The sequence below is a fragment of the Pollachius pollachius genome (genome assembly GCF_949987615.1).
Source record: "Pollachius pollachius genome assembly, chromosome: 20".
Lineage (NCBI taxonomy): Eukaryota > Metazoa > Chordata > Actinopteri > Gadiformes > Gadidae > Pollachius > Pollachius pollachius.
The window spans coordinates 17,918,563-17,939,860 of NC_136953.1; the positions used below are offsets into that span (position 1 = coordinate 17,918,563).

Below are 21,298 nucleotides of genomic sequence, written 5' to 3' on the forward strand. Positions count from 1 at the left end.
GCGGCGCAGAGATGCGAAAGGCGAATCCACCTGCTGGAAACACTTCTTCGGCTTCAGAGAAGTCAGATAAGGTTTGCTCGCAGTCAAAGAATTCTGTGTCAGAATCCAGAGATTCTGCAGCCCTGAAGGGTTTTCTGGGAAGTTTTTTTTTTAATTCAAATGCAGATAGGGTGGTTTCAAAATCAGAGAGGACTTTATTGAAACCTGGGGAGAACCCTAAATCTTCTCCTTCTTCCTGGATGGTGGTCTTTGTTTCACTGGCCCGTACTTCTGTGGGGGATAACTCCTGATTTGATACCGGATGTGAGCCGGGAGATTTGAGTACAGAAGTCCCAGCTCTGTGCGTAGTGGAGCTGGTCCAAACAGGGCGCTGAAGAGCGGATACAATTTCTGGCTTGGCAGTACAGGAAATCTGCTCATTAAATCGGACTTCGAATTGATTCGGCTCCACTGTCTTCGACGAGGTGGACGTTTTACTCGTCTCCGTTTCTTGTGCAACCAAAATTGCTTCCTCTGATCTTTGAGGCCATGTCTGAAAGTGAATGTCAGAATATCTTCAACATTTACCCTTCAATCAGCGTCCCCACAGATGTTTAGTACCACTGCAATGCGACAAAGAGGGTGCTTTTCAATCCATGGAAATTTATTTTTGATTATGTTGTACCTCAGTATAATTATGTTTGTTTATCATGCAATTTCAAAATATTTATATATATTTATACAATTTCTAAATGTTGAATACTCATTAAGTCTTTGCATGCTTACTGCAAACCCAGTCATCTTATGCATATCACATGTTAGTGTGTCCACCCAAGTTGTGGGTTAGTATGTTCCTTGAAGACAACAGGCTTGACATCCTCCACACATATCATGCCCTCCACCTTACCATGTCTGAGCCTTGAGGCATGTCTTTATGGTCACCATGGCCCGGGCCCTGGACCTCCTCCCCCATGGGGTTCTGGTCCCTGAATGGTTGGGGCTGGTCCAACGCCTCTTCATGGATATCACCCATGTGTTGCTCATGAATATTGCTTTGAACAGTCTTTGGCTGTTCTGAATCATATTTTATCCATTCCTCACAGGCAAAAGATTCAGATTCAGATCTAGTCACCTTAGGAAAATCATTTGGGCCAGGCCTCAGGTCTAATTCTGCCTCTGTTATTATCGTTTGCATTTCGGACGTTTTGAACGGATGCCGGTCAGGTTGTGCAACACATGTCACATGACTCAGAAGTTGTGCCTCAGAGACTAGCTTGTCGGCTCCCACACAATTAAACTCTATTTCTTCTTCTGAATTCACTGATTGAGGAGTGAGGGGCCTTGGGGTGTCACCAATCCAACACTGGATAGGCAGCGCAACAAACTCATTGTCTGAGGAGTAAGACACTGGGGATATTGATGAACATGATCTATAACTAGGGGGCATTTCCTTGAAGTAGGAAGACAGTATTCTCATGAACTCAGGTACTGGTGAGTCGGGCAGTAGTGGTGCAAACTTGTGGACCGATGAAATGGATTCTGGGGACGAAGGCCGTCTTTGGACCTCAGTGATTCTTGACGATGTGACTACCACCTCCCCCTCTGAATCCGAGCTGCCAGCGGAGGAGGACCCGTGCGTTGCCCACGTCGGGATGTACTCTGGAAGGCACCCTGGAAACTCAGGGATGGGTGAGTCGGGAGGCAGAGAGCGGTTTGCGTTGAACTCGGGCAGGGACTCTGGAGAGGAGGCTCTCTCATAAACCATGTTCACGTCCCACCCCTCCGACACGGGTCTGTGTTCAGGTTGAGCCAACTGATGTTCTAAACCGACAGGGACAGCATCATTGGTGGATGCTACAGGGGTCTCCTGTGAGGAGCTCTTTGAGTGAAGGTGCGTTCCATATTCTGGTAGTTCGTTTTTGAAGTCAGGTAAGGTGGGACGAGAGGAGAGAGGTCTTAATCTATTGACTGATCCAGTTGACACTGATACCGATTTTTCATCAGGCATCACGATGATCAACTCTGGTATCCACTCATTGATATGAGGAGGGTCCCAGCCGTCTCCCTCAGTTGGTGACATAACAACAGTTTCATCAAGGGCCGCAGAGGCAGCAGTTCCAAATGCATATTGAAACGGTTGTGAAGGATCAACGCAAATCAAGTTATACTCTGCCTGGGCCAGGTTTTTTATAGGAACTCTTGAAGAGGCCTTGCCTGGAGCATGTGGAATACTTTTTCCTTTGACTTGTTCATTCTCTCCCCCCTTCATTGAGCTGGCAATGTATTCCATACACCCTGTCTGGCTATGAAAAGTATCCCCCCTGTACTGGGGGTCATGCACTTGAGAAATTAAATTCCATAGTTCAGCCTTATAAACAAGTTTGTATTGAGCTTTTAGAACAGTTTGTTCCTTTAATGATTTAGAGGCAATTTTTGTTGTACAAGCAGCTGCTTCTGCAACGTTTGGGGTTGTTGGTTTATCTTTTAGTCTGTCAGCGTTACTTAGTGGATCCAAACTCATTTTTTTATCATGGTATTTATGGGATTCTTCAGATGGTGATGTAATGTTTCCCGGTAATGAGCAGGTGAATGATGTAGGTGACAATTGACGCGCCATAACTACAGATTTAGGGGAATTTGGTCTGTTTTCTTCCCATGTCCCATACATTAAACATTCACCTACATTCAATTCAACATCTGACTCAATGGATTCAGGAGAGATGGATCGAAGCTGTCTGTATGTTTCAACGATTTCAAACGATCTTATTGCATATGCTGACATGAGGGAATCTGGTGATAATAGTCTGCATTCATCTCCAGAGATGAATGAAACAGGTGATGAAGGTCTGTCTTCATGCCATTGTAGTGAACCACGTTCTGAATTTGAACCTACAGATTCTGGAGACGTGGATCTGTGTCCAACAATTGACGGAAAAGATCCAGAAATGATTGGTTGAAACTGAGGTAATGGTGAATCAGGTGGCAGTCGGTATCTAAATGCTTCATCTGAATCATAAGAAGGAGGTCCGTCTTCATCTAATAACAAAGTTGATTGCAAATCAGTTTCCATGTCCCAATCTGAAGACAATGACTGGGGTGAATAGCAGCTGTATTCTACATAGGAGATTAAGTCCACCAACATAGGCCTGAACTCAGGAATGGGAGAGTCTGGGGACAGATATCCCGCTGCACCTGAATCAGGGGAATCTGGTCGCTCCTCAAAGAGCCATGGTAGACAGATATCAGTCTCCAGATAGTTTTCAGGATCTATTGGTTCAGGGGACGTTAATACATACTGTACTCCAGCTGTAAAAGTGCTATACTGTGTGTGCTGTGGAAGTGGAGAGTCCGGACATAAACGTCCACAATCACTAACTGAAAATACTGACTCAGGAGAATCTGGTCTCTTCTCAAACTCATACATTAGTCCAATCAAGGATACATATTCCACATCAGAAGCAATTGACTCGGTCGATAAAAACCTGGGACAACTAATATCTGAGTATGATTCTGGCAAATGTTGTCTAAAGTCAGGCACTGGAGAATCTAGTGATAGTCGTCTAAAGTTATTGATTGATTCAACTGATGCTGGAGATGAACCCCTGTCTTCAAAAGAAAACAGTAAAAGTGGTTCAGGTTCCATATCCCAATCTGATGACAATGATTGAGGGGAAGAAGACCTGTACGCATGAGGCATTGTAAACTCTTGTAGCACCTGGCTAAAATCCGGAATAGGAGAGTCAGGGGAGAGAGCTGTTAGTTCATTCAGGGAACCTGTTCCTTCTGGAGAAGATGACCTGTCTGGGGACATAAGCAAGATTTCTTCATGGGAGAAAGGGATATACTCTGAACAAGAATCGGGTGAGAGAGGCCGCACGTCAGCTACTGAATCATAGGAATCAGGGGAGTCTGGTCTATTTTCACTGTGCAAAGCTGAATACACCATAGGACCATACTCAACCTCTGATGCAACTGATTCAGAGGACATTGATCTGGAGGTGGCAAGTGATAAAACGGGTTTAAATACGTTTGTTGCAAAATCAGGGATAGGTGAATCTGGGCAGAGGTCTACAGAATTCTGTGACTCAGGTGACATTGGTCTTATTTCATACAGCAATGATGGAAAGGGTTCAACCTCATTATTCATATTTGAACCAACAGACACGGGCGAGGGTGATCTACTCTCTGCAATATAGGCTATTTGCTGAAGTGTTGTCTGTCCAAAATCAGGGATTGGCGAATCAGGTGTCAACGCCCTATTTTCAACTTCAGATCCTAATGAATCCCATGAGAGGGATCTTTCTCCGACCGAAAATAAAGGAGTGTCAAAAACCTCAAGTTCAAAATCTGACACGGTAGATACAGGTGAGCATGGTGTGCTGCCTAGCCTGTATACTGCTGATTCCATGTGGGGAGTATATTGTGGTACAGGAGAGTCCTGGGATAAGGCCTTCTCGAGTGACGCTATTGATTCAGGAGATGATGCTCTGAGATTTTCCATCTCAGGTGACATTGTGCGATACTCAGATATGGATTCTGCTGAAAGAGGTCTCTCACTAACTTCCAATATTATTGATCCAGCGGAGACTGGTCTGCCATGAACGCTAGGTACTTTACAGAGATCCTCCTCTGCATTAGTGGTAAATGATTCACCTGATGAAGATGCTGCATTTTGAAACTGTCCTGTTTTGCCCATGAACATTTCTCCAATATATTGGGGGTCACGAATTTGAGAGATCAGCTTCCAAATTTCTGCATCATATACCAGTCGGTACACTGGGACCTGAGTGGCTTTATATGTAGGAGCATTCATTAGGAGACTCTTTCTCTCTCCAGGCCTTGATAAAACCAAACATTCACTCCTACAGTCTACACTTGAAGGTACTGACTCTAGTGAAGAACCAATGGATTCGGGTAAAATAGAAAGTATGGATGAGTCCTGTCCAAGAGTATTGCATTTATTTTCTGAAGTCCAAAACTCAGGTGAGTTTGGTCCGTACTGAGGGGGGTTAGGGTTAGGGTAAGGGGCATCCACATGTCCTGAGGATTTGAGGATGGGTGTTAATGTATGCTGATTGTCCAAATATTCAGACTGTTCTAGTGTGTAATGTGGGGAAATATGTTCTGCATCAGAATGAGGTAAAAGGGATCTTTCCAAAGTTCCACTTTTATCCTCTAATAACAAACCAGCTTCACCAGCTTCATCTAATTCTTCCATACCTGCTTGTACCTGTTCATACTCTGTCCTAGTTCCTGCATATTCAAACAGTCCTGTTTTACTCAGAAAGGTTTCCCCTGCATACTGGGGATCATGGATTTTAGAGATTAACTTCCAAATATCTGTATTATATAGAAGTTTGTAGGCAGGCAGTTTAATTTCTGTTTGGGATAAAGCTACATGTTCTTCAGAAGCAGGCAGAAGGTCAGATACCACTTCTGGTGGGGCCAGGTCACATGGATTTGACCTGATGTTAAGTTCAGCTAAGGCTAGTTGAAATGTTGAATGAATAGTTAATGAATTGTCTGCTGATACCTCATGTCTAATAAATGATAAAGCTTCAGGGGACTCTGGTCTTTCTTCAAAGCCTCCTGGGACAGGATCCAGTGGGATTTGTTCAGTGTCTGAGGGCACCAATTGAAGAGATGATGACCCACATGCGTTGATAGACATTAAATAATCAGACTGTGTTTGTCCAAACTCTGGTGTGAAGGAATCAGGTGGGAGTGCTATCGATTCACTAAGTGCTGCTGTTGCCTCCGGTGAAGATGTCCTCTTTCCAGATGGCATTGCTGGAGTCTTAATATGGTCATCTTCTTGGGGCAAACATGCAGCTGAATCTCCAGCTCTTGGTGATGATTGGTAGTTTTTCACCAATGCATTAAAGTCTGATTGCCCATATCGATCAATTGCTGAATCTGGTGATAGTGGCCTATGCTCATTTGCTGAGGAAACAGACTCAGGACTGGGCCATCTCATGTGTGCCAATAGCTGAACTGGGCAAGGTAAAAGTGGACTCAATTCTGGTCGGTATTCGGGTAAAAAGGCGCAAGTTTCAGACTTTTGGCCTAATAAGGCCCGTTTATCTTGTATTGCTCTGGATTGTGCCACAGCATCATCTGGAAAAGTTGAGGCACATTTAAATATAGCTATCTTATTCCATGTATCTCCTACATACTGGGGATCATGGACTTGAGAAATCAACTTCCATAACTCTGTATCATACAAGAGGTCATACCTAGACCATTCTACTTCTGTTTGTGCTTGATGCGCTGTGGACATGGAAGCTTTTACCTGAACTTCTGGGAATTTGGCACCAGGTGATAATAGCTGGATTACAGAATTGTCTGGGCAGGAGCTGGAACTCTTTTTATCCTTTTCAGTCTGAGACACATCCAAATATTGATTCTGATGAGGCTCGGTTGCTTCTGTAGGTGTTGTATTGGGTTCAACTAGGAAAGATACCTCAGTGGACTGGTCCACAAAAGAAGATCTCAGAATTCCAGCCAGAGCAGATTGTGTGCCTGAGGTAACCCATTTAGATGAGGGTGATTGGGGGGCTCTCCATGCATTTAAAGATGTCTCTATTTCTAACTCAAGCACAGAGGAATGTGGTGACATACTAACATCACCTGTTGAACACAAAGGCCTTATGTGTTCTGTTGGGGATGTGGTCAGCTCCAGTGGGTTGTTTTGTGGGACATGGAGTGGGGGGTCTGAAAGCCGAGGACAACAGAATGCTGCTTCTGAAGGCAACAGTTTCACTTCTCTTGCCACTGAAACTGACATAGAACCGCATGTCGGAGAGACAGGAGGTAGCCCTGCTTCACACACTGATAACCAAACCCAGTCGTCATCAACTAATAGTTGCTTTATTTTGGATAGTGGTTTGTTCTCTCCAACAGTAAGCAATTCAGATGATCCAGGTCCATACTTATTTGATGTGGACTCCAGCATCTCATTGTCTAAAGGTACATCTTCACAGGACAGAGGATTGTGTTCATTTAGGGACGATGGCCTGACATTAGAAAGGACTGGCGGACATCCAGGCTCCATGTCGAACGACAATGACTCGGACGATGATCTAGATCCAAACACAGCAGTGGACAACTCGAGGAGTCCAAACTGTTGCGGGGGTGGGTCTGGTGAAAGCTGTGAGTGGGCAGTTAGAGAGGCTAAAGACTCAAGGGAAGAGGATCTGTCATCTAATCCAACCTCAGAGGACCGGGGCATAGACAAGGTTTCTGAGACGAAAGAGTCAGGGGATGAAGCTCTGTCCTCAATGTCAAAAGAAAGTGTCTGTGGTGAGATGGAACCCCCACCACTCATCTCACTTCTTGGTGATATAGGTCTTCCAAACGGCATCCGGTTGGAGACCATTGGGGTCAAAGGCCTTTCTCCTGTTTCTGCTGCTTGCAGCCCAGACGCCTGTGTGCTCCTTAGAAAGGATGGCCCTTGGGGAACGGTCCACACGTCTCTCCCATCCCACTGATCCACCGGGGGTGGGAGGGGGGAGAGTGGTCTAAACCGTGTAAGGGGGGAATCTGGTGCAAGAAGTTTAATCTCATGATTTAATGACCATGAGTCAGGTGATGAGGACCTGCTTTCTGATCGGGTTATTGTTGTACACAGAGAGCATGGAAGGTCCATATGTGGAGGCGAGTCACATGAGACAATCCAATTTCTTTCAGATGGCTCCACAAACTCCAGAGTAGAGGACGGGTTTCCAGTTAATTCTGGACATAGGGATTTACATTCAAATCCTTTAGATTCCGGTGTCGGTGCCCTACAGGCTGCATCCCTGTGTGGTAGCATTTCATCCTCATCTAGCCTGGGTGCTAATGTAATATCAATAGTGTAGTCATGTCCTGAAGTCTGGTCATGGGGACAAAACGTTTCTTTCAAGGCATCAATATTTGAGTCATGTGATATCAAAGCAAAAGTACTGGAAGTCTCATATGTAACAAGTTCTGTATAATTTGTTTCCAAACTATCTTTCACAACTTGATTGGCAGAATCAGGACGTGATGTAACGCTGGCATGACTGGGGGCGGGTGTGACTGAATTTAAATTCTGTTCATCACCTTTAGTTTGAAAGGATATGGAAGTACCCTGTGCACACAAATCAGTTTGAATTGTCTCATTGTGGATTTCCTCAGGCTTGGCAGGCTTCAAATGATCATGATATCCATAAATGACTTTATAAAGTCTCTGGGATCCTTCAACTATATGCTGTTCAGAACAGACCTCTCTGATAGTCATCTGATGATCCAGACATTCTAACACTACAGGAAGACAAGGAAGGGGTTCAGGTTCAGGACTGAATTCTCCTTTTAAGGATCTTGCTGGAGGTAAAGGGCTTACAGAAACTGAACCAGTTGCATCTTCTGTGCAATCTTCCCTTGATTCCCTGAGATCCATCGCCAGTTCACGTAAGTCTGGTTCTGCCTGCTCAGACTCAGTCAAGCTCTCTCCGAAATCAGTCATGGAAAGTGGTCGACTCTCACAAACACCCATACGAGAACTTGTGTCCAACTGTTGGCAAGTGACCGGTGACAACCACCGTGGGGATGTCTGAAGACACTCCAAGCTCCACTCCTCTCCCTCAGCTGCTTCAGTCATGTCTTTGCATAAAGGGTTTATCTCATGAGACTGGAGTTGGTTGGGGGCAGTTTGGTTCAATGTGAACAGAGGACTTACTTGTTTGAAAGTGCACAAGTGTACTGTGCCTGCTCCCTCCTCATATCCTCTTTGTAAAGAGCTGTGAAAAAAATGACAGAGCATGCAATTATTGGATGGAACAACTCCAGACAGAATTTCATTGTGCAAAGTAAAAAGATGTTTGAAGTCATGCATGCAGTTGTCTAAGGATGATATGCATAGCTTTAATTTAATTAATATTGGTGATAATTATATTTACTGTGTTTTTTGCGTCTCGTTCTGTAGTGTTGTTGTCGACGTATCCGTCGCCAAGCGACCAGTACGATCACCAAGTGAGGACGAGCTGGAAGACAGCTCCTCTGCTGACACCACAGGCACCGGCCGCCCAGCCCCGCGGGGCACGGCCTCTCTGCGCCTGCATGCCCTGGGACTATCGATGTCCTCGTGAAGAGCAGAGAACCCTGGGAAAACAAGAACAGCAGAGCTTCATGAAGAATCCCAATGGAAACGCCTCCCAATGGAAACGCCTCCCTATTGAATCATCCCCCAATGGAAACACCTCCAAATGGAAACACCTCCCAATGGAAATGCCTCCCAATGGAAACACCTCCCTATGGAAGCACCTCCCAATGGAAACGCCTCCCTATGGAAACACCTCCCAATGGAAACGCCTCCCAATAGAAACGCCGCCCTATTGAATCATCCCCCAATGGAAACACCTCCCAATGGAAACACCTCCCTATGGAAACGCCTCCCTATGGAAACACCTCCCAATGGAAACGCCTCCCTATGGAAACGCCTCCCTATGGAAACGCCTCCCTATGGAAACGCCTCCCTATGGAAACACCTCCCAATGGAAACACCTCCCTATGGAAACGCCTCCCAATGGAAACGCCTCCCTATGGAAAAACCTCCCAATGGAAACACCTCCCAATGGAAACACCTCCCAATGGAAACACCTCCCTATGGAAGCACCTCCCAATGGAAACACCTCCCAATGGAAACGCCGCCCTATTGAATCATCCCCCAATGGAAACACCTCCCAATGGAAACACCTCCCAATGGAAACGCCGCCCTATGTAATCATCCCCCAATGGAAACATGGAGTCATCCCAGGGAAGCACCTTCACTGCGGTCCTCTATCGTCCGCTCGATCTCTGCATAGGTGTGTGACGTTGTGTCCTGTTGGTTGGACTTGTTGATCTTGGTCTCTATGATGTGCACTATGTCCATTCGGTTGATCTTGGTCAGTCTTCTCAGCAGTGCGGTATCTGTGAAGAGACTAAAGTTAGCAGCTTTTGGATGATTTATTTAGTAGCTAGTTTGACCGACGGGTTGCCATGAGAACCTGTGGCGTGTGTTCCCTCCCTCTTCGTCCAGAGGTTGAGCAAGGCATGGCTCTGGTCCTGCAGAGAGTTGGGGTTTCCAACCCTTATCTGGTTGATTCGTTCCTCACTGAAGTCCAGTTCTCGGGCCAGCTCTATGTGAAAACACGTTTCATATAATTTCTGATAAAATTGAGAACATCCCATAATATATTTTAAACGCTTTGTTTATCTGTGGGCTGAACTGTTCCTTATTTCTAATATACCAAAATGGAAATTAGAAAAATTGAATCACTATCACGCTTTTAAAATTTAACAATTGACTTAAGGGATATAATCAATGAATTACTTAAACCTTGAGTATTTAAGTTTTCCCATTAGAAACCACTCCTGACTTGCTACAGATATAGCTTTATTATTTTCACCATTTGTAGTGAAAGATCTCCTGGATGGATTGACTAGCGGATGGGCGTGTATTATTCTCTTTTATGATTCATATTTATTCAGATGCTTTTTATTCTTGAGAAACTTCCCAGTTCTGATTTTTTGTGTAAATGGTGCTGCTGTAGAAAAGATAAGTTGCAGGTTCGAAACTTGTCAAAGCGTACAGTGAACATTTAACCATTTTAAATATTATAATATTAATATTAAAACATTAGGAAAAACTACTTACTTTGATGCATTACTTAATGGTTGGGCTTGCTGTTCACAAACTGTTTTGTTTGGAACTATATTTGGGAGATTTTAGGGCTCCCAGAACTAGTTTCTGGTCATTGATCTGAGTGGCGACGCTCACCTGTCCAGCTGAAGCCAAGGTGGTCGGCTATGATTGCCAACCTCTGCTCCCTCCTCTCGGCTTCATCCTGTGGATCTACTGCAAATACCACCAGACAGGCATGAGCAAAATCACATCATGCAGCGTTACACTTAGTACACTAACTACACATCAGAAAAGATCTCTGGATTTCTTATCCGTGTGGGATGTCAAACCTGGGCTTTTGTATTTTTAAGGGACCTTCCTTCTATTTTTAGGAGAAAATTTAGTCAAATTGAACTAAACTTAATAGATAAATATTCCCTTTATTAATTGAGTCAGTTGTAGTTAGTAGTACTAATAGTAGTTAGTAGTTAACTAATCTTGAGATTTTCAGAACAAAGAGAGAGAGCGACAAAACAAACACAAACACAGCTTTAGCTACACCACCACACTCTAAGAGTACTGTACTAGGTCTCTTGGTCATAAGCTAGTGGAAGCCTGTAGGGTTGCCGTGGTACCTTGATGGGGGGCGGTATGTTCTGGGGTGCACTGCGTCTCAGTGGGCTGGTCCCACAAGGGCCGGATGGGGGACACACCCCCAGAAGGAGGAAACTGCACCTCAGGGAACGTTTCCTTTTCAACAACAGCAGGGTCCACAAGACTGCTCTCATCATCTGAGTTATTATCAGTAGCTTCTCGCTCCTTGTCTTTCTCTGCCTGAACCAGTTTCTCCACAAGCTTTGCAGCTTCGTCACCTATCTCGGGCAAGAACTCAAGAGACGTTTTTTGCGGCTGCTGCTTGACTTTGGTTGGCGTTGCAGTAGGAGTGACCTGACCGGCCCTCCCTCTGACCGGCAGCCTTGAATGGAAGCCTTTGGACTTGGCCGACTCCACACTCAAAGGACGGCTCTGGTCCTTTTTGGGTTTGGGCCTGGTTGACTCCCCCTCACAAAAGCTCTTGGCTTTGAAAGACGTCTTGGCTTTGGTATCCACGGAGGGACCAGCATCTGTCTCAGATTTTCTCCTAGAGTCCTTCTTAACAGGGATTTTAAGCCTTTTCTCCTGGGTAGAGTCTGTGCGTTTGACTGTTGAATCAGGCTTGGTAGGGGACGCTTTGATGGGGATTCTAGATTTGGACTCAGATGTAAATGAGGGCTCTTTCTTTAAAGTCCTCGAGGAGGAAGTAGGGTAAGACTGAGTTGGGGTCGTTGGTTTCCCACGACCATGAGAGACATTCTTGGCTTGGGGTTTGACCTGGATCTTTTTGACATTGGCAGATGTCGCTTGTTTGGCCTTAACGTCTGCTGTGGGTGATTCTACTACTGACTGGGGTTCTTCTGGGGAGGAATCAGATGATTCCTGGCTTTGCTCAGAGTACACAGACCTGGTCACTGTACTTTCTGCTGTATGTACGTCTGTTATCACTGGATCAGAGGAGGTTACATCTACAGGAGCCTCGTCTGATGGTTTATCTGCCTTAGCTTCTACTGCTTCGGGAAGGGTAGGATCTTTCTTTGTGGATTTGGATGAGGCTGAGACTCCCATTTTAGGGATTTTAGATTTTGAGCCATCATCACCTGAGATAGCCTGTGTGACCTCAGCAGCGCACGGAAGCTGTCTATCTGGAGCCTCTTTCATTTCATCCTCTTTCTGAGTTCTAACCTTGATGGTAAGATTGAGGCCAACCTCAGGTTCAGCTGGTCGACTACCGCCCGCCCCGCCCTCCTCAGCAGGAGCCTCCTCTAGAGGCTGCTCCCTAATCTGGAAGAAGGCAAAGCCAGGGCCTTCTTCCTCATAGCTCCTCTTAGTCATGTCAATAGCCCCACTGCGAGTCATCTCAAAGAGCTTCCCCTCCTGGAACAGGAATGGGTTGGGCTCGCTGGCGGGAGAGCCCTCCTCTGTGGGGGTTCTCCCAGGGGTGGTGTCCGGGGTGGCCTGTTGCGACGGACGCTCCACCATCAGGTTGAGGATCTTCTGCTCCTCTTCTTTAACGCGTGCTGCAAAGGCGGCATCGTCTTCCCGCATTGCATTCCAGGGGTCCCCTTCTGCCTTTGCAGTGACACCCTTCGACTCGGTCTTGGGGGGTCCCTGGTCTTCCTCGCTAGCATCAGGGGCACAAGGATCAGGACTCAACTTCTCCTTCTCTACTCCAAGCCCCACAGAGTCACCGGTTACAGACTCTGGTGTCACTTTTTGTGGCGTTTGATCTGTGTGTGTTATGTTGCTAGCTGTTTTTATAGGAGCAGATTGGCACTCCCCTAACTCCACATGACCTTCTAATTCCCCATCTTTTTTGTTTTCGCTTAGTTTCCTCAAGCTTTCTTGCCTCTGCTCGGCCGTTACATTGGCAATGATAGCTTCCGTACCAATATGGTCATCGACCGTTACAGATGGAATTTCTTTCTCTGGCAGTGCCAGAGAAAAGTTCAGTTTGTCTTTTGCATGATTTGTATCTGAGACAGAATGAGGTCCCTCAGATGTGTCAACGGTGGTTGTAGTTGAGGTCTTGTTGATTTCTTCATGCCCACCTGCTGGAAAAGGGGAGGGAGGTTGTATTTTAATATGGGAATCAATACAAACAGCTAACCCTGAATGCTCTATGGGAATAGCAAGACCACTTTCACTGAGAAAAGGGTTGTGACTCGTTGAGTCCACTGTCATGTAGCTGTCATCCCCAATTTCAAGATCTGCTGATGTATGTTTTCTAGAGTTCTGTTTGCTTCTTGCGTCCTGATCCATCTCATCAAATGTTTTTATTTTTGCTGCCATTTTAAACATCTCCTCCTCTGGGGTTATCTTTCTCTGTGCCTCACAGCTGTCTGACACATCTTCCTCTGGGTCTTCGGGGATGACAGTTGGTATGGATTGGATAGAGAGGAACATAGGGTCAGGGGATTTAGGGTTCACCTCATAACTTACCTCTTCAGAACTGGGGGTGTCAGGTGAAAGGGGACTCTTACCAGAACTTGTCATCTGAGATGTCTGCTCACAACTGTCGTCCTCCGCACTAGCTTCACAGTCTCGGAGCCTAGAGTGCATAGCATCGGGTGGGAACTCGGGGGCTCTGCAGGACTGGCTAGAGAACACTGCAGTGGGGTCTATGTGTGGAGGGAAGGGTAAGCGGCTGGTCTGCTCTGTAGGGCTGTTCTCCAATGAGTCCCGGCAGGGGGACTCCCTGGTTGGGCTAGGTTCGATGGAGTCTGGAGACTTCTGGGAGGAATTTTCTTCCATGACAGGACTACCCTCCAAAGAGTCTCTGTGGCTAATGGTCAGAGAGTCATCGCCTAAGGGGCTGAGGGCATCTGAGTCTTGGCGTCTTAAAGGCAAGTCTAAGCTCCCCTGATTCAGAGAGAAGGACCTAGAGGCTGGGGAACCGGCCGACGGTAAGGCTAGCTGACTGTCCGGGCCTTCCTCGTCGCTAAGAAATGTCTCTAGTGTCTCTGAGATTCTCTTTGTTAGCTTTCGGGCTTTAGCTGGCTTAGATTCAGTCCCAAAGTCTGTGGACTCACTTGTGCTATGCTCATCAGCAGCCTCATTGGTGGGGACAGGGATGGTCAATACAGTAGAATTCTGCTCATCAATTGTCCAAATGCAAGATTCTGCGGATGTTTTGTTGTCTTGTCTTTGTCCTTTGACTGTGGTGGAGGCAGGTTCAGATGTTTTGGTCAAGCGGTCTCCATTCTTAGGAGAGAGAGACAGACTTTCAGGACTTGAGCTTGGGGTCGCCAGGCCCTCGTGCTTATAGCTGTCTTCAGAGCTCAAGTGAGGGGTCCCATCTCCGGGACTGGCACTGGGTGAGTCTGCCACACCCTCGTGTTTCAAGCTATCGGGGCTGTCATCAAGGCCACCGTGTCCAAAGTCTGCAGTATCAGTCAGTTCTGAATCAGGGACAGTGATGGCTGACCCTTTGCTCGGCTTTGAGTCCAGGGACAGTTCTCTATCTGGAGAGACGTGGGTGGTTACGACTTTTGTCGTACATTTTGTATCTATGGTTTGCTGTTTTGTGGGGTTCTCGGAAGGTGCTTTGCAGGGTGTCCTGACTTCTAAAAGCCCAGCCATCCTCTTCGAGGGCTCCTGCCCTGTTTGGAAAGCCTGCATCAGTGCTTTGACTGACATGGTCTCCTCAGGTTTCAGCTGTTCAGCTTTGGAAGACTTAGGGGGCCCCTGTTTGGATTTAGGGCTTTCTTTGGTCTTCGGCAAGGTTTTACCGAAAGGCAACTGTGAAGGCTTGCTTTCAGTGACCTTCTTGGTCTTCTGTTCTGCCTCCACTTTTTGCTGTAGCGCCTTAACCTTATCTCTTATTGATCCAATGGGCGTTTCTTCAATCACAGGAGATACTGGTGACCTTGGGCCTGTGGCGGCAGGAACACCCAGATGTCCGGCCATCTCCGCAGGATCTGAGAGCTCCGGGTCTTTACCCTTCCTCCTCACTGGCTTTCTAACATCTGAAATAGACAATACATCCTGGGACTTTTTTGGTGTGGTGGGTTTTGCACTTTTACGTAGAACAACGTCTGTGAAATTTTCTTGGACTTCCGTCCGAGCTTTTGTTTTGGAGGCGGCTGGGAGGTACTCCTTCAGGTCCCCACTGTCCTTGATGGCTTTAGGCCTGGGAGCCCCTTTATTGGCCCGGGTTTCACGCAGGACAGGCTCTTTGAGAGTCAAAGCGGCCATCTTTCTGGCTTCCTCTACCTCACCATCAGAGAGGAGGATCCAGTCCTCGGCCAGACCTCCCTCATAGGCCCCGCCCCTCAGGATCTCACTGACCTTCTCCAGGTCCTCTTTGACCTTCTCTAAGTCCTTCTCCATTATTTCTAACGGCCCTCCAGACACCTCCTCAGCCCCCTTCTCTGAAATGCTCCCTACTAGGGACTGGGATTTCTCAGTGGGATCTGCAATCAAGATGGCAGTCATTTTGATCAGGTCTTGTTTCATCTCGGACACGTCAGACAGAAGGTCAGGGTCGCGGATCAACTCTGACTTCAGAACGGACGTCTCTGTCTCTTCGTCTTCCGTGTGGAAGAAAGACAAGTAAGGAGCAAAGAAACCAAAATCGAAATGAAAGGGGAGAGACATGGGAGAAGAGGTCAGGATAAGGCGAGGATCGGGAACACTGGAAACTACATCCAAAACCCTCTGAGGACAACACTAGGGTCAAACAACGCTACAACGTCAACCAATGGGAATGGATGTGAGCAGGAAATAACTTGCTTGTACACAGACGCAGCACTTTCACACATACAGGACAAAAAGCAAACAAGCTCATCTAGATAAGATGAAAGAAAAAATAACTCTTCAAAATGACACCAACAAAGGACAAACAAGAAAATAATGAGAAAGAAACAACAGAAAACGTCAAAATATCTCAAGATTACTTAGATACTGACTCACTGGTAAGCCTAAGAAGTTAAACCATTTCAGACAGTTGCCTCTGTCTAAGAAAGCCAGTGCTTTTTTCGTAACCTAAGTGGATTTTGTTCAAATTAAGTTTATTTTAAAGCAACATTGAAATATGAGAACTATTTAATAGAGACAATGCGACCACACCACTGCTCTGTAATCTATGGGGTTTGGGTTAACCCTAACCCTAACTATTAAATAGAGACAATGTGAACACACCACTGCTCTGTAATCTATGGGATTAGGGTTAACCCTAACCCTAACTATTTAATAGAGACAATGGGAACACACCACTGCTCTGTAATCTATGGGATAAGGGTTAACCCTAACCCTAACTTTTTAATAGAGACAATGGGAACACACCACTGCTCTGTAATCTATGGGTTTAGGGTCAACCTTAACCCTAACTATCTAATAGAGACAATGCAACCACACCACTGCTCTATAATCTAGATTAGGGTTAGGTTAGCGTTAGGGTTAGGGTTAGGGCTAACCTAACCCTAACCCTAACCCTCTTTAATCTATGGGTGGACTGTTGCTTAATGTTCTCTGCCGGTTCTAGTAGGATTTTTTTTTTTGTCGTTGTTTATGGGGAATGGGTTAACCTAGCGATTGTTAGTGCTTTGCAATTGGCTTTATGAACATCCTTACTGTAACAACAGCTATATATTGTCTCACCTGCTTCTAATGTACTTAAATGTACTTATTGTGAGTTGCTTTGGATAAAAGTGTCTGCCAAATGCCCTAAATGTAAATGTAAATGTAAGATTAGTTGTTCTAGGAGGATTAGTTGTGATAGTAGGATTAGTTGTTCTGGGAGGATTAGTTGTTCCAGGTCCAACCAGGTAGAAAACATACGATAGCATCACAGAACTAATATGTGTGTGTGAGGAAAAATGCCCAAATCAAACAGTCATAAAACATAAGAACCAAGCATACAAACAGGCATTCACACGTACCAAAGGCAAGTTATTTCCGTGCAAAGCAAAGGGAAGAGGTAAGTGGAGCGTTTGACGAGCGCATTAGTAAAACATAATTGGTAGTAAAAGAGGCCATTGAGGAGAAGTGGTGGAATTAATACTGAGGTTAGATTTAGATCTTTATGTTAACACAATGTGTGGTACACACAACACACAATAACACACAGAGGCTAATTCATGTGCTGTATTCTAGAGCAAACTAAGCCAAACACCCGTTTAGGATGTGATCCCAGGGACAAAGGGGGAGTAAAGCGTGGTGAAGGGGTGAGTGGGTACAGTAAGGTGTGGTGAAGGGGTGAGTGGGGACAGGAGGGTGTGGTGAAGGGGTGAGTGTGTACAGTAAGGTGTGGTGAAGGGATGAGTGGGGACAGTAAGGTGTGGTGAAGGGGTGAGTTTGTACAGTAAGGTGTGGTGAAGGGGTGAGTGGGTACAGTAAGGTGTGGTGAAGGGGTGAGTGGGGACAGGAGGGCGTAGTGAAGGGGTAAGAGGGGACAGGAGGGTGTGGTGAAGGGGTGAGAGGGGACAGTAAGGTGTGGTGAAGGGGTGAGAGGGGACAGTAAGGTGTGGTGAAGGGGTGAGAGGGGACAGTAAGGTGTGGTGAAGGGGTGAGAGGGGACAGTAAGGTGTGGTGAAGGGGTGAGAGGGGACAGTAAGGTGTGGTGAAGGGGTGAGAGGGGACAGTAAGGTGTGGTGAAGGGGTGAGAGGGGACAGTAAGGTGTGGTGAAGGGGTGAGAGGGGACAGTAAGGTGTGGTGAAGGGGTGAGAGGGGACAGTAAGGTGTGGTGAAGGGGTGATTGGGTACAGGAGGGCGTGGTGAAGGGGTGAGAGGGGACAGTAAGGTGTGGTGAAGGGGTGAGAGGGGACAGTAAGGTGTGGTGAAGGGGTGAGAGGGGACAGTAAGGTGTGGTGAAGGGGTGAGAGGGGACAGTAAGGTGTGGTGAAGGGGTGAGTGGGGACAGTAAGGTGTGGTGAAGGGGTGAGTGGGAACAGGAGGGTGTGGTGAAGGGGTGAGTGGTACAGGAGGGCGTGGTGAAGGGGTGAGTGGTACAGGAGGGCGTGGTAAAGGGGTGAGTGGTACAGGAGGGTGTGGTGAAGGGGTGAGTGGTACAGGAGGGCGTGGTGAAGGGGTGAGTGGTACAGGAGGGCGTGGTGAAGGGGTGAGAGGGGACAGTAAGGTGTGGTGAAGGGGTGAGAGGGGACAGTAAGGTGTGGTGAAGGGGTGAGAGGGGACAGTAAGGTGTGGTGAAGGGGTGAGAGGGGACAGTAAGGTGTGGTGAAGGGGTGAGTGGTACAGGAGGGCGTGGTGAAGGGGTAAGAGGGGACAGGAGGGTGTGGTGAAGGGGTGAGAGGGGACAGTAAGGTGTGGTGAAGGGGTGAGAGGGGACAGTAAGGTGTGGTGAAGGGGTGAGTGGTACAGGAGGGCGTGGTGAAGGGGTGAGTGGTACAGGAGGGCGTGGTGAAGGGGTGAGTGGTACAGGAGGGCGTGGTGAAGGGGTGAGTGGTACAGGAGGGCGTGGTGAAGGGGTGAGTGGGTACAGGAGGGCGTGGTGAAGGGGTGAGAGGGGACAGTAAGGTGTGGTGAAGGGGTGAGAGGGGACAGTAAGGTGTGGTGAAGGGGTGAGTGGTACAGGAGGGCGTGGTGAAGGGGTGAGTGGTACAGGAGGGCGTGGTGAAGGGGTGAGTGGTACAGGAGGGCGTGGTGGGATAGGTTGTGAGATAAGGGGGTTTGTTTCAGCTATAACATTTGATTATATGGGGCGAGATGAGTTCAGGATGAGTTCAACATTCATCTAATACATTTCATCCAATATTTCATATTTCTTTCACACATTGGCTGTCCTGTATTCATATTGATTAGGATCATAGAAAGATAAAACATATTTCAATGCAAAGATGAGATAAAAAAAGGCTGGATAGCTTACATCTCCCTCGTGGTCGGCCCGACTGGAAAGACAGAGAGAAAGAGTCAGAGGTGGAGTTAGACTAGTGAACAGGGTGTAGTTAGAGGTGTAGTTACACTAGTGAACAGGGTGTAGTCAGAGGGGGAGTTAGACTAGTGAACAGGGTGTAGTTAGAGGTGGAGTTAGACTAGGGAACAGGGTGTAGTTAGAGGTGTAGTTACACTAGTGAACAGGGTGTAGTTAGAGGTGTAGTTAGACTAGTGAACAGGGTGTAGTTAGAGGTGTAGTTACACTAGTGAACAGGGTGTAGTCAGAGGTGGAGTTAGACTAGTGAACAGGGTGTAGTTAGAGGTGGAGTTAGACTAGGGAACAGGGTGTAGTTAGACCAGGAGTTAGACTAGTGAACAGGGTGTAGTTAGAGGTGGAGTTAGGCTACTGAACAGGGTGTAGTTAGAGGTGTAGTTACACAAGTGAACAGGGTGTAGTCAGAGGTGGAGTTAGACTAGTGAACAGGGTGTAGTTAGAGGTGGAGTTAGACTAGGGAACAGGGTGTAGTTAGAGGTGTAGTTAGACTAGTGAACAGGGTGTAGTTAGAGGTGGAGTTAGACTAGGGAACAGGGTGTAGTTAGAGGTGCAGTTAGACTAGTGAACAGGGTGTAGTTAGAGGTGTAGTTACACTAGTGAACAGGGTGTAGTCAGAGGTGGAGTTAGACTAGTGAACAGGGTGTAGTTAGAGGTGGAGTTAGACTAGGGAACAGGGTGTAGTTAGACCAGGAGTTAGACTAGTGAACAGGGTGTAGTTAGAGGTGGAGTTAGGCTACTGAACAGGGTGTAGTTAGAGGTGTAGTTACACAAGTGAACAGGGTGTAGTCAGAGGTGGAGTTAGACTAGTGAACAGGGTGTAGTTAGAGGTGGAGTTAGACTAGGGAACAGGGTGTAGTTAGAGGTGTAGTTAGACTAGTTAACAGGGTGTAGTTAGAGGTGGAGTTAGAAGAGCGAACAGGGTGTAGTTAGAGGTGGAGTTAGGCTACTGAACAGGGTGTAGTTAGAGGTGTAGTTAGACTAGTGAACAGGGTGGGGTTAGAGGTGGAGTTAGACTAGTGAACAGGGTGTAGTTAGACTAGTGAACAGGGTGTAGTCAGAGGTGTAGTTAGACTAGTGAACAGCGTGTAGTTACACTAGTGAACAGGGTGTAGTCAGAGGTGGAGTTAGACTAGTGAACAGGGTGTAGTTAGAGGTGGAGTTAGACTAGGGAACAAGGTGTAGTTAGAGGTATAGTTAGACTAGTGAACAGGGTGTAGTTAGAGGTGGAGTTAGACTAGTGAACAGGGTGTAGTTAGAGGTGGAGTTAGGCTACTGAACAGGGTGTAGTTAAAGGGTGGAGTTAGACTAGTGAACAGGGTGTAGTTAGACTAGTGAACAGGGTGTAGTCAGAGGTGTAGTTAGACTAGTGAACAGGGTGTAGTTACACTAGTGAACAGGGTGTAGTTAGAGGTGGAGTTAGACTAGGGAACAGGGTGTAGTTAGAGGTGTAGTTAGACTAGGGAACAGAGTGGAGTTAGAGGTGGAGTTAGGCTACTGAACAGGGTGGATGTTAGAGGTGTAGTTACACTAGTGAACAGGGTGTAGTTAGACTAGTGAACAGGGTGTAGTCAGAGGTGGAGTTAGACTAGCGAACAGGGTGTAGTTAGAGGTGTAGTTAGACTAGTGAACAGGGTGTAGTCAGAGGTGGAGTTAGGCTACTGAAAAGGGTGTAGTTAGAGGTGTAGTTAGACTAGTGAACAGGGTGGGGTTAGAGGTGGAGTTAGACTAGTGAACAGGGTGTAGTTAGACTAGTGAACAGGGTGTAGTCAGAGGTGTAGTTAGACTAGTGTACAGGGTGTAGTTAGAGGTGGAGTTAGACTAGGGAACAGGGTGTAGTTAGAGGTGTAGTTAGACTAGTGAACAGGGTGTAGTTAGAGGTGTAGTTACACTAGTGAACAGGGTGTAGTCAGAGGTGGAGTTAGACTAGTGAACAGGGTGTAGTTAGAGGTGGAGTTAGACTAGGGAACAGGGTGTAGTTAGACCAGGAGTTAGACTAGTGAACAGGGTGTAGTTAGAGGTGGAGTTAGGCTACTGAACAGGGTGTAGTTAGAGGTGTAGTTACACAAGTGAACAGGGTGTAGTCAGAGGTGGAGTTAGACTAGTGAACAGGGTGTAGTTAGAGGTGGAGTTAGACTAGGGAACAGGGTGTAGTTAGAGGTGTAGTTAGACTAGTGAACAGGGTGTAGTTAGAGGTGGAGTTAGAAGAGCGAAC

At 46.7% G+C, this 21,298-nt stretch overlaps 1 protein-coding gene across 1 annotated transcript in view; it reads right to left on the bottom strand.

Moving 5' to 3' along the window:
• Positions 1–21,298, bottom strand: part of LOC307091021 (ankyrin-2-like) — a gene marked incomplete at both ends in the record, with an annotated part of 89,130 nt that overhangs the window by 6,492 nt on the left and 61,340 nt on the right. Inside the window, 7 exon segments of the mRNA XM_079757853.1 lie at positions 8,678–8,738; positions 8,898–9,099; positions 9,763–9,909; positions 9,987–10,118; positions 10,760–10,837; positions 11,239–15,729; positions 19,024–19,045. Coding sequence (XP_079613979.1) covers positions 8,678–8,738; positions 8,898–9,099; positions 9,763–9,909; positions 9,987–10,118; positions 10,760–10,837; positions 11,239–15,729; positions 19,024–19,045 — 5,133 coding nt within the window.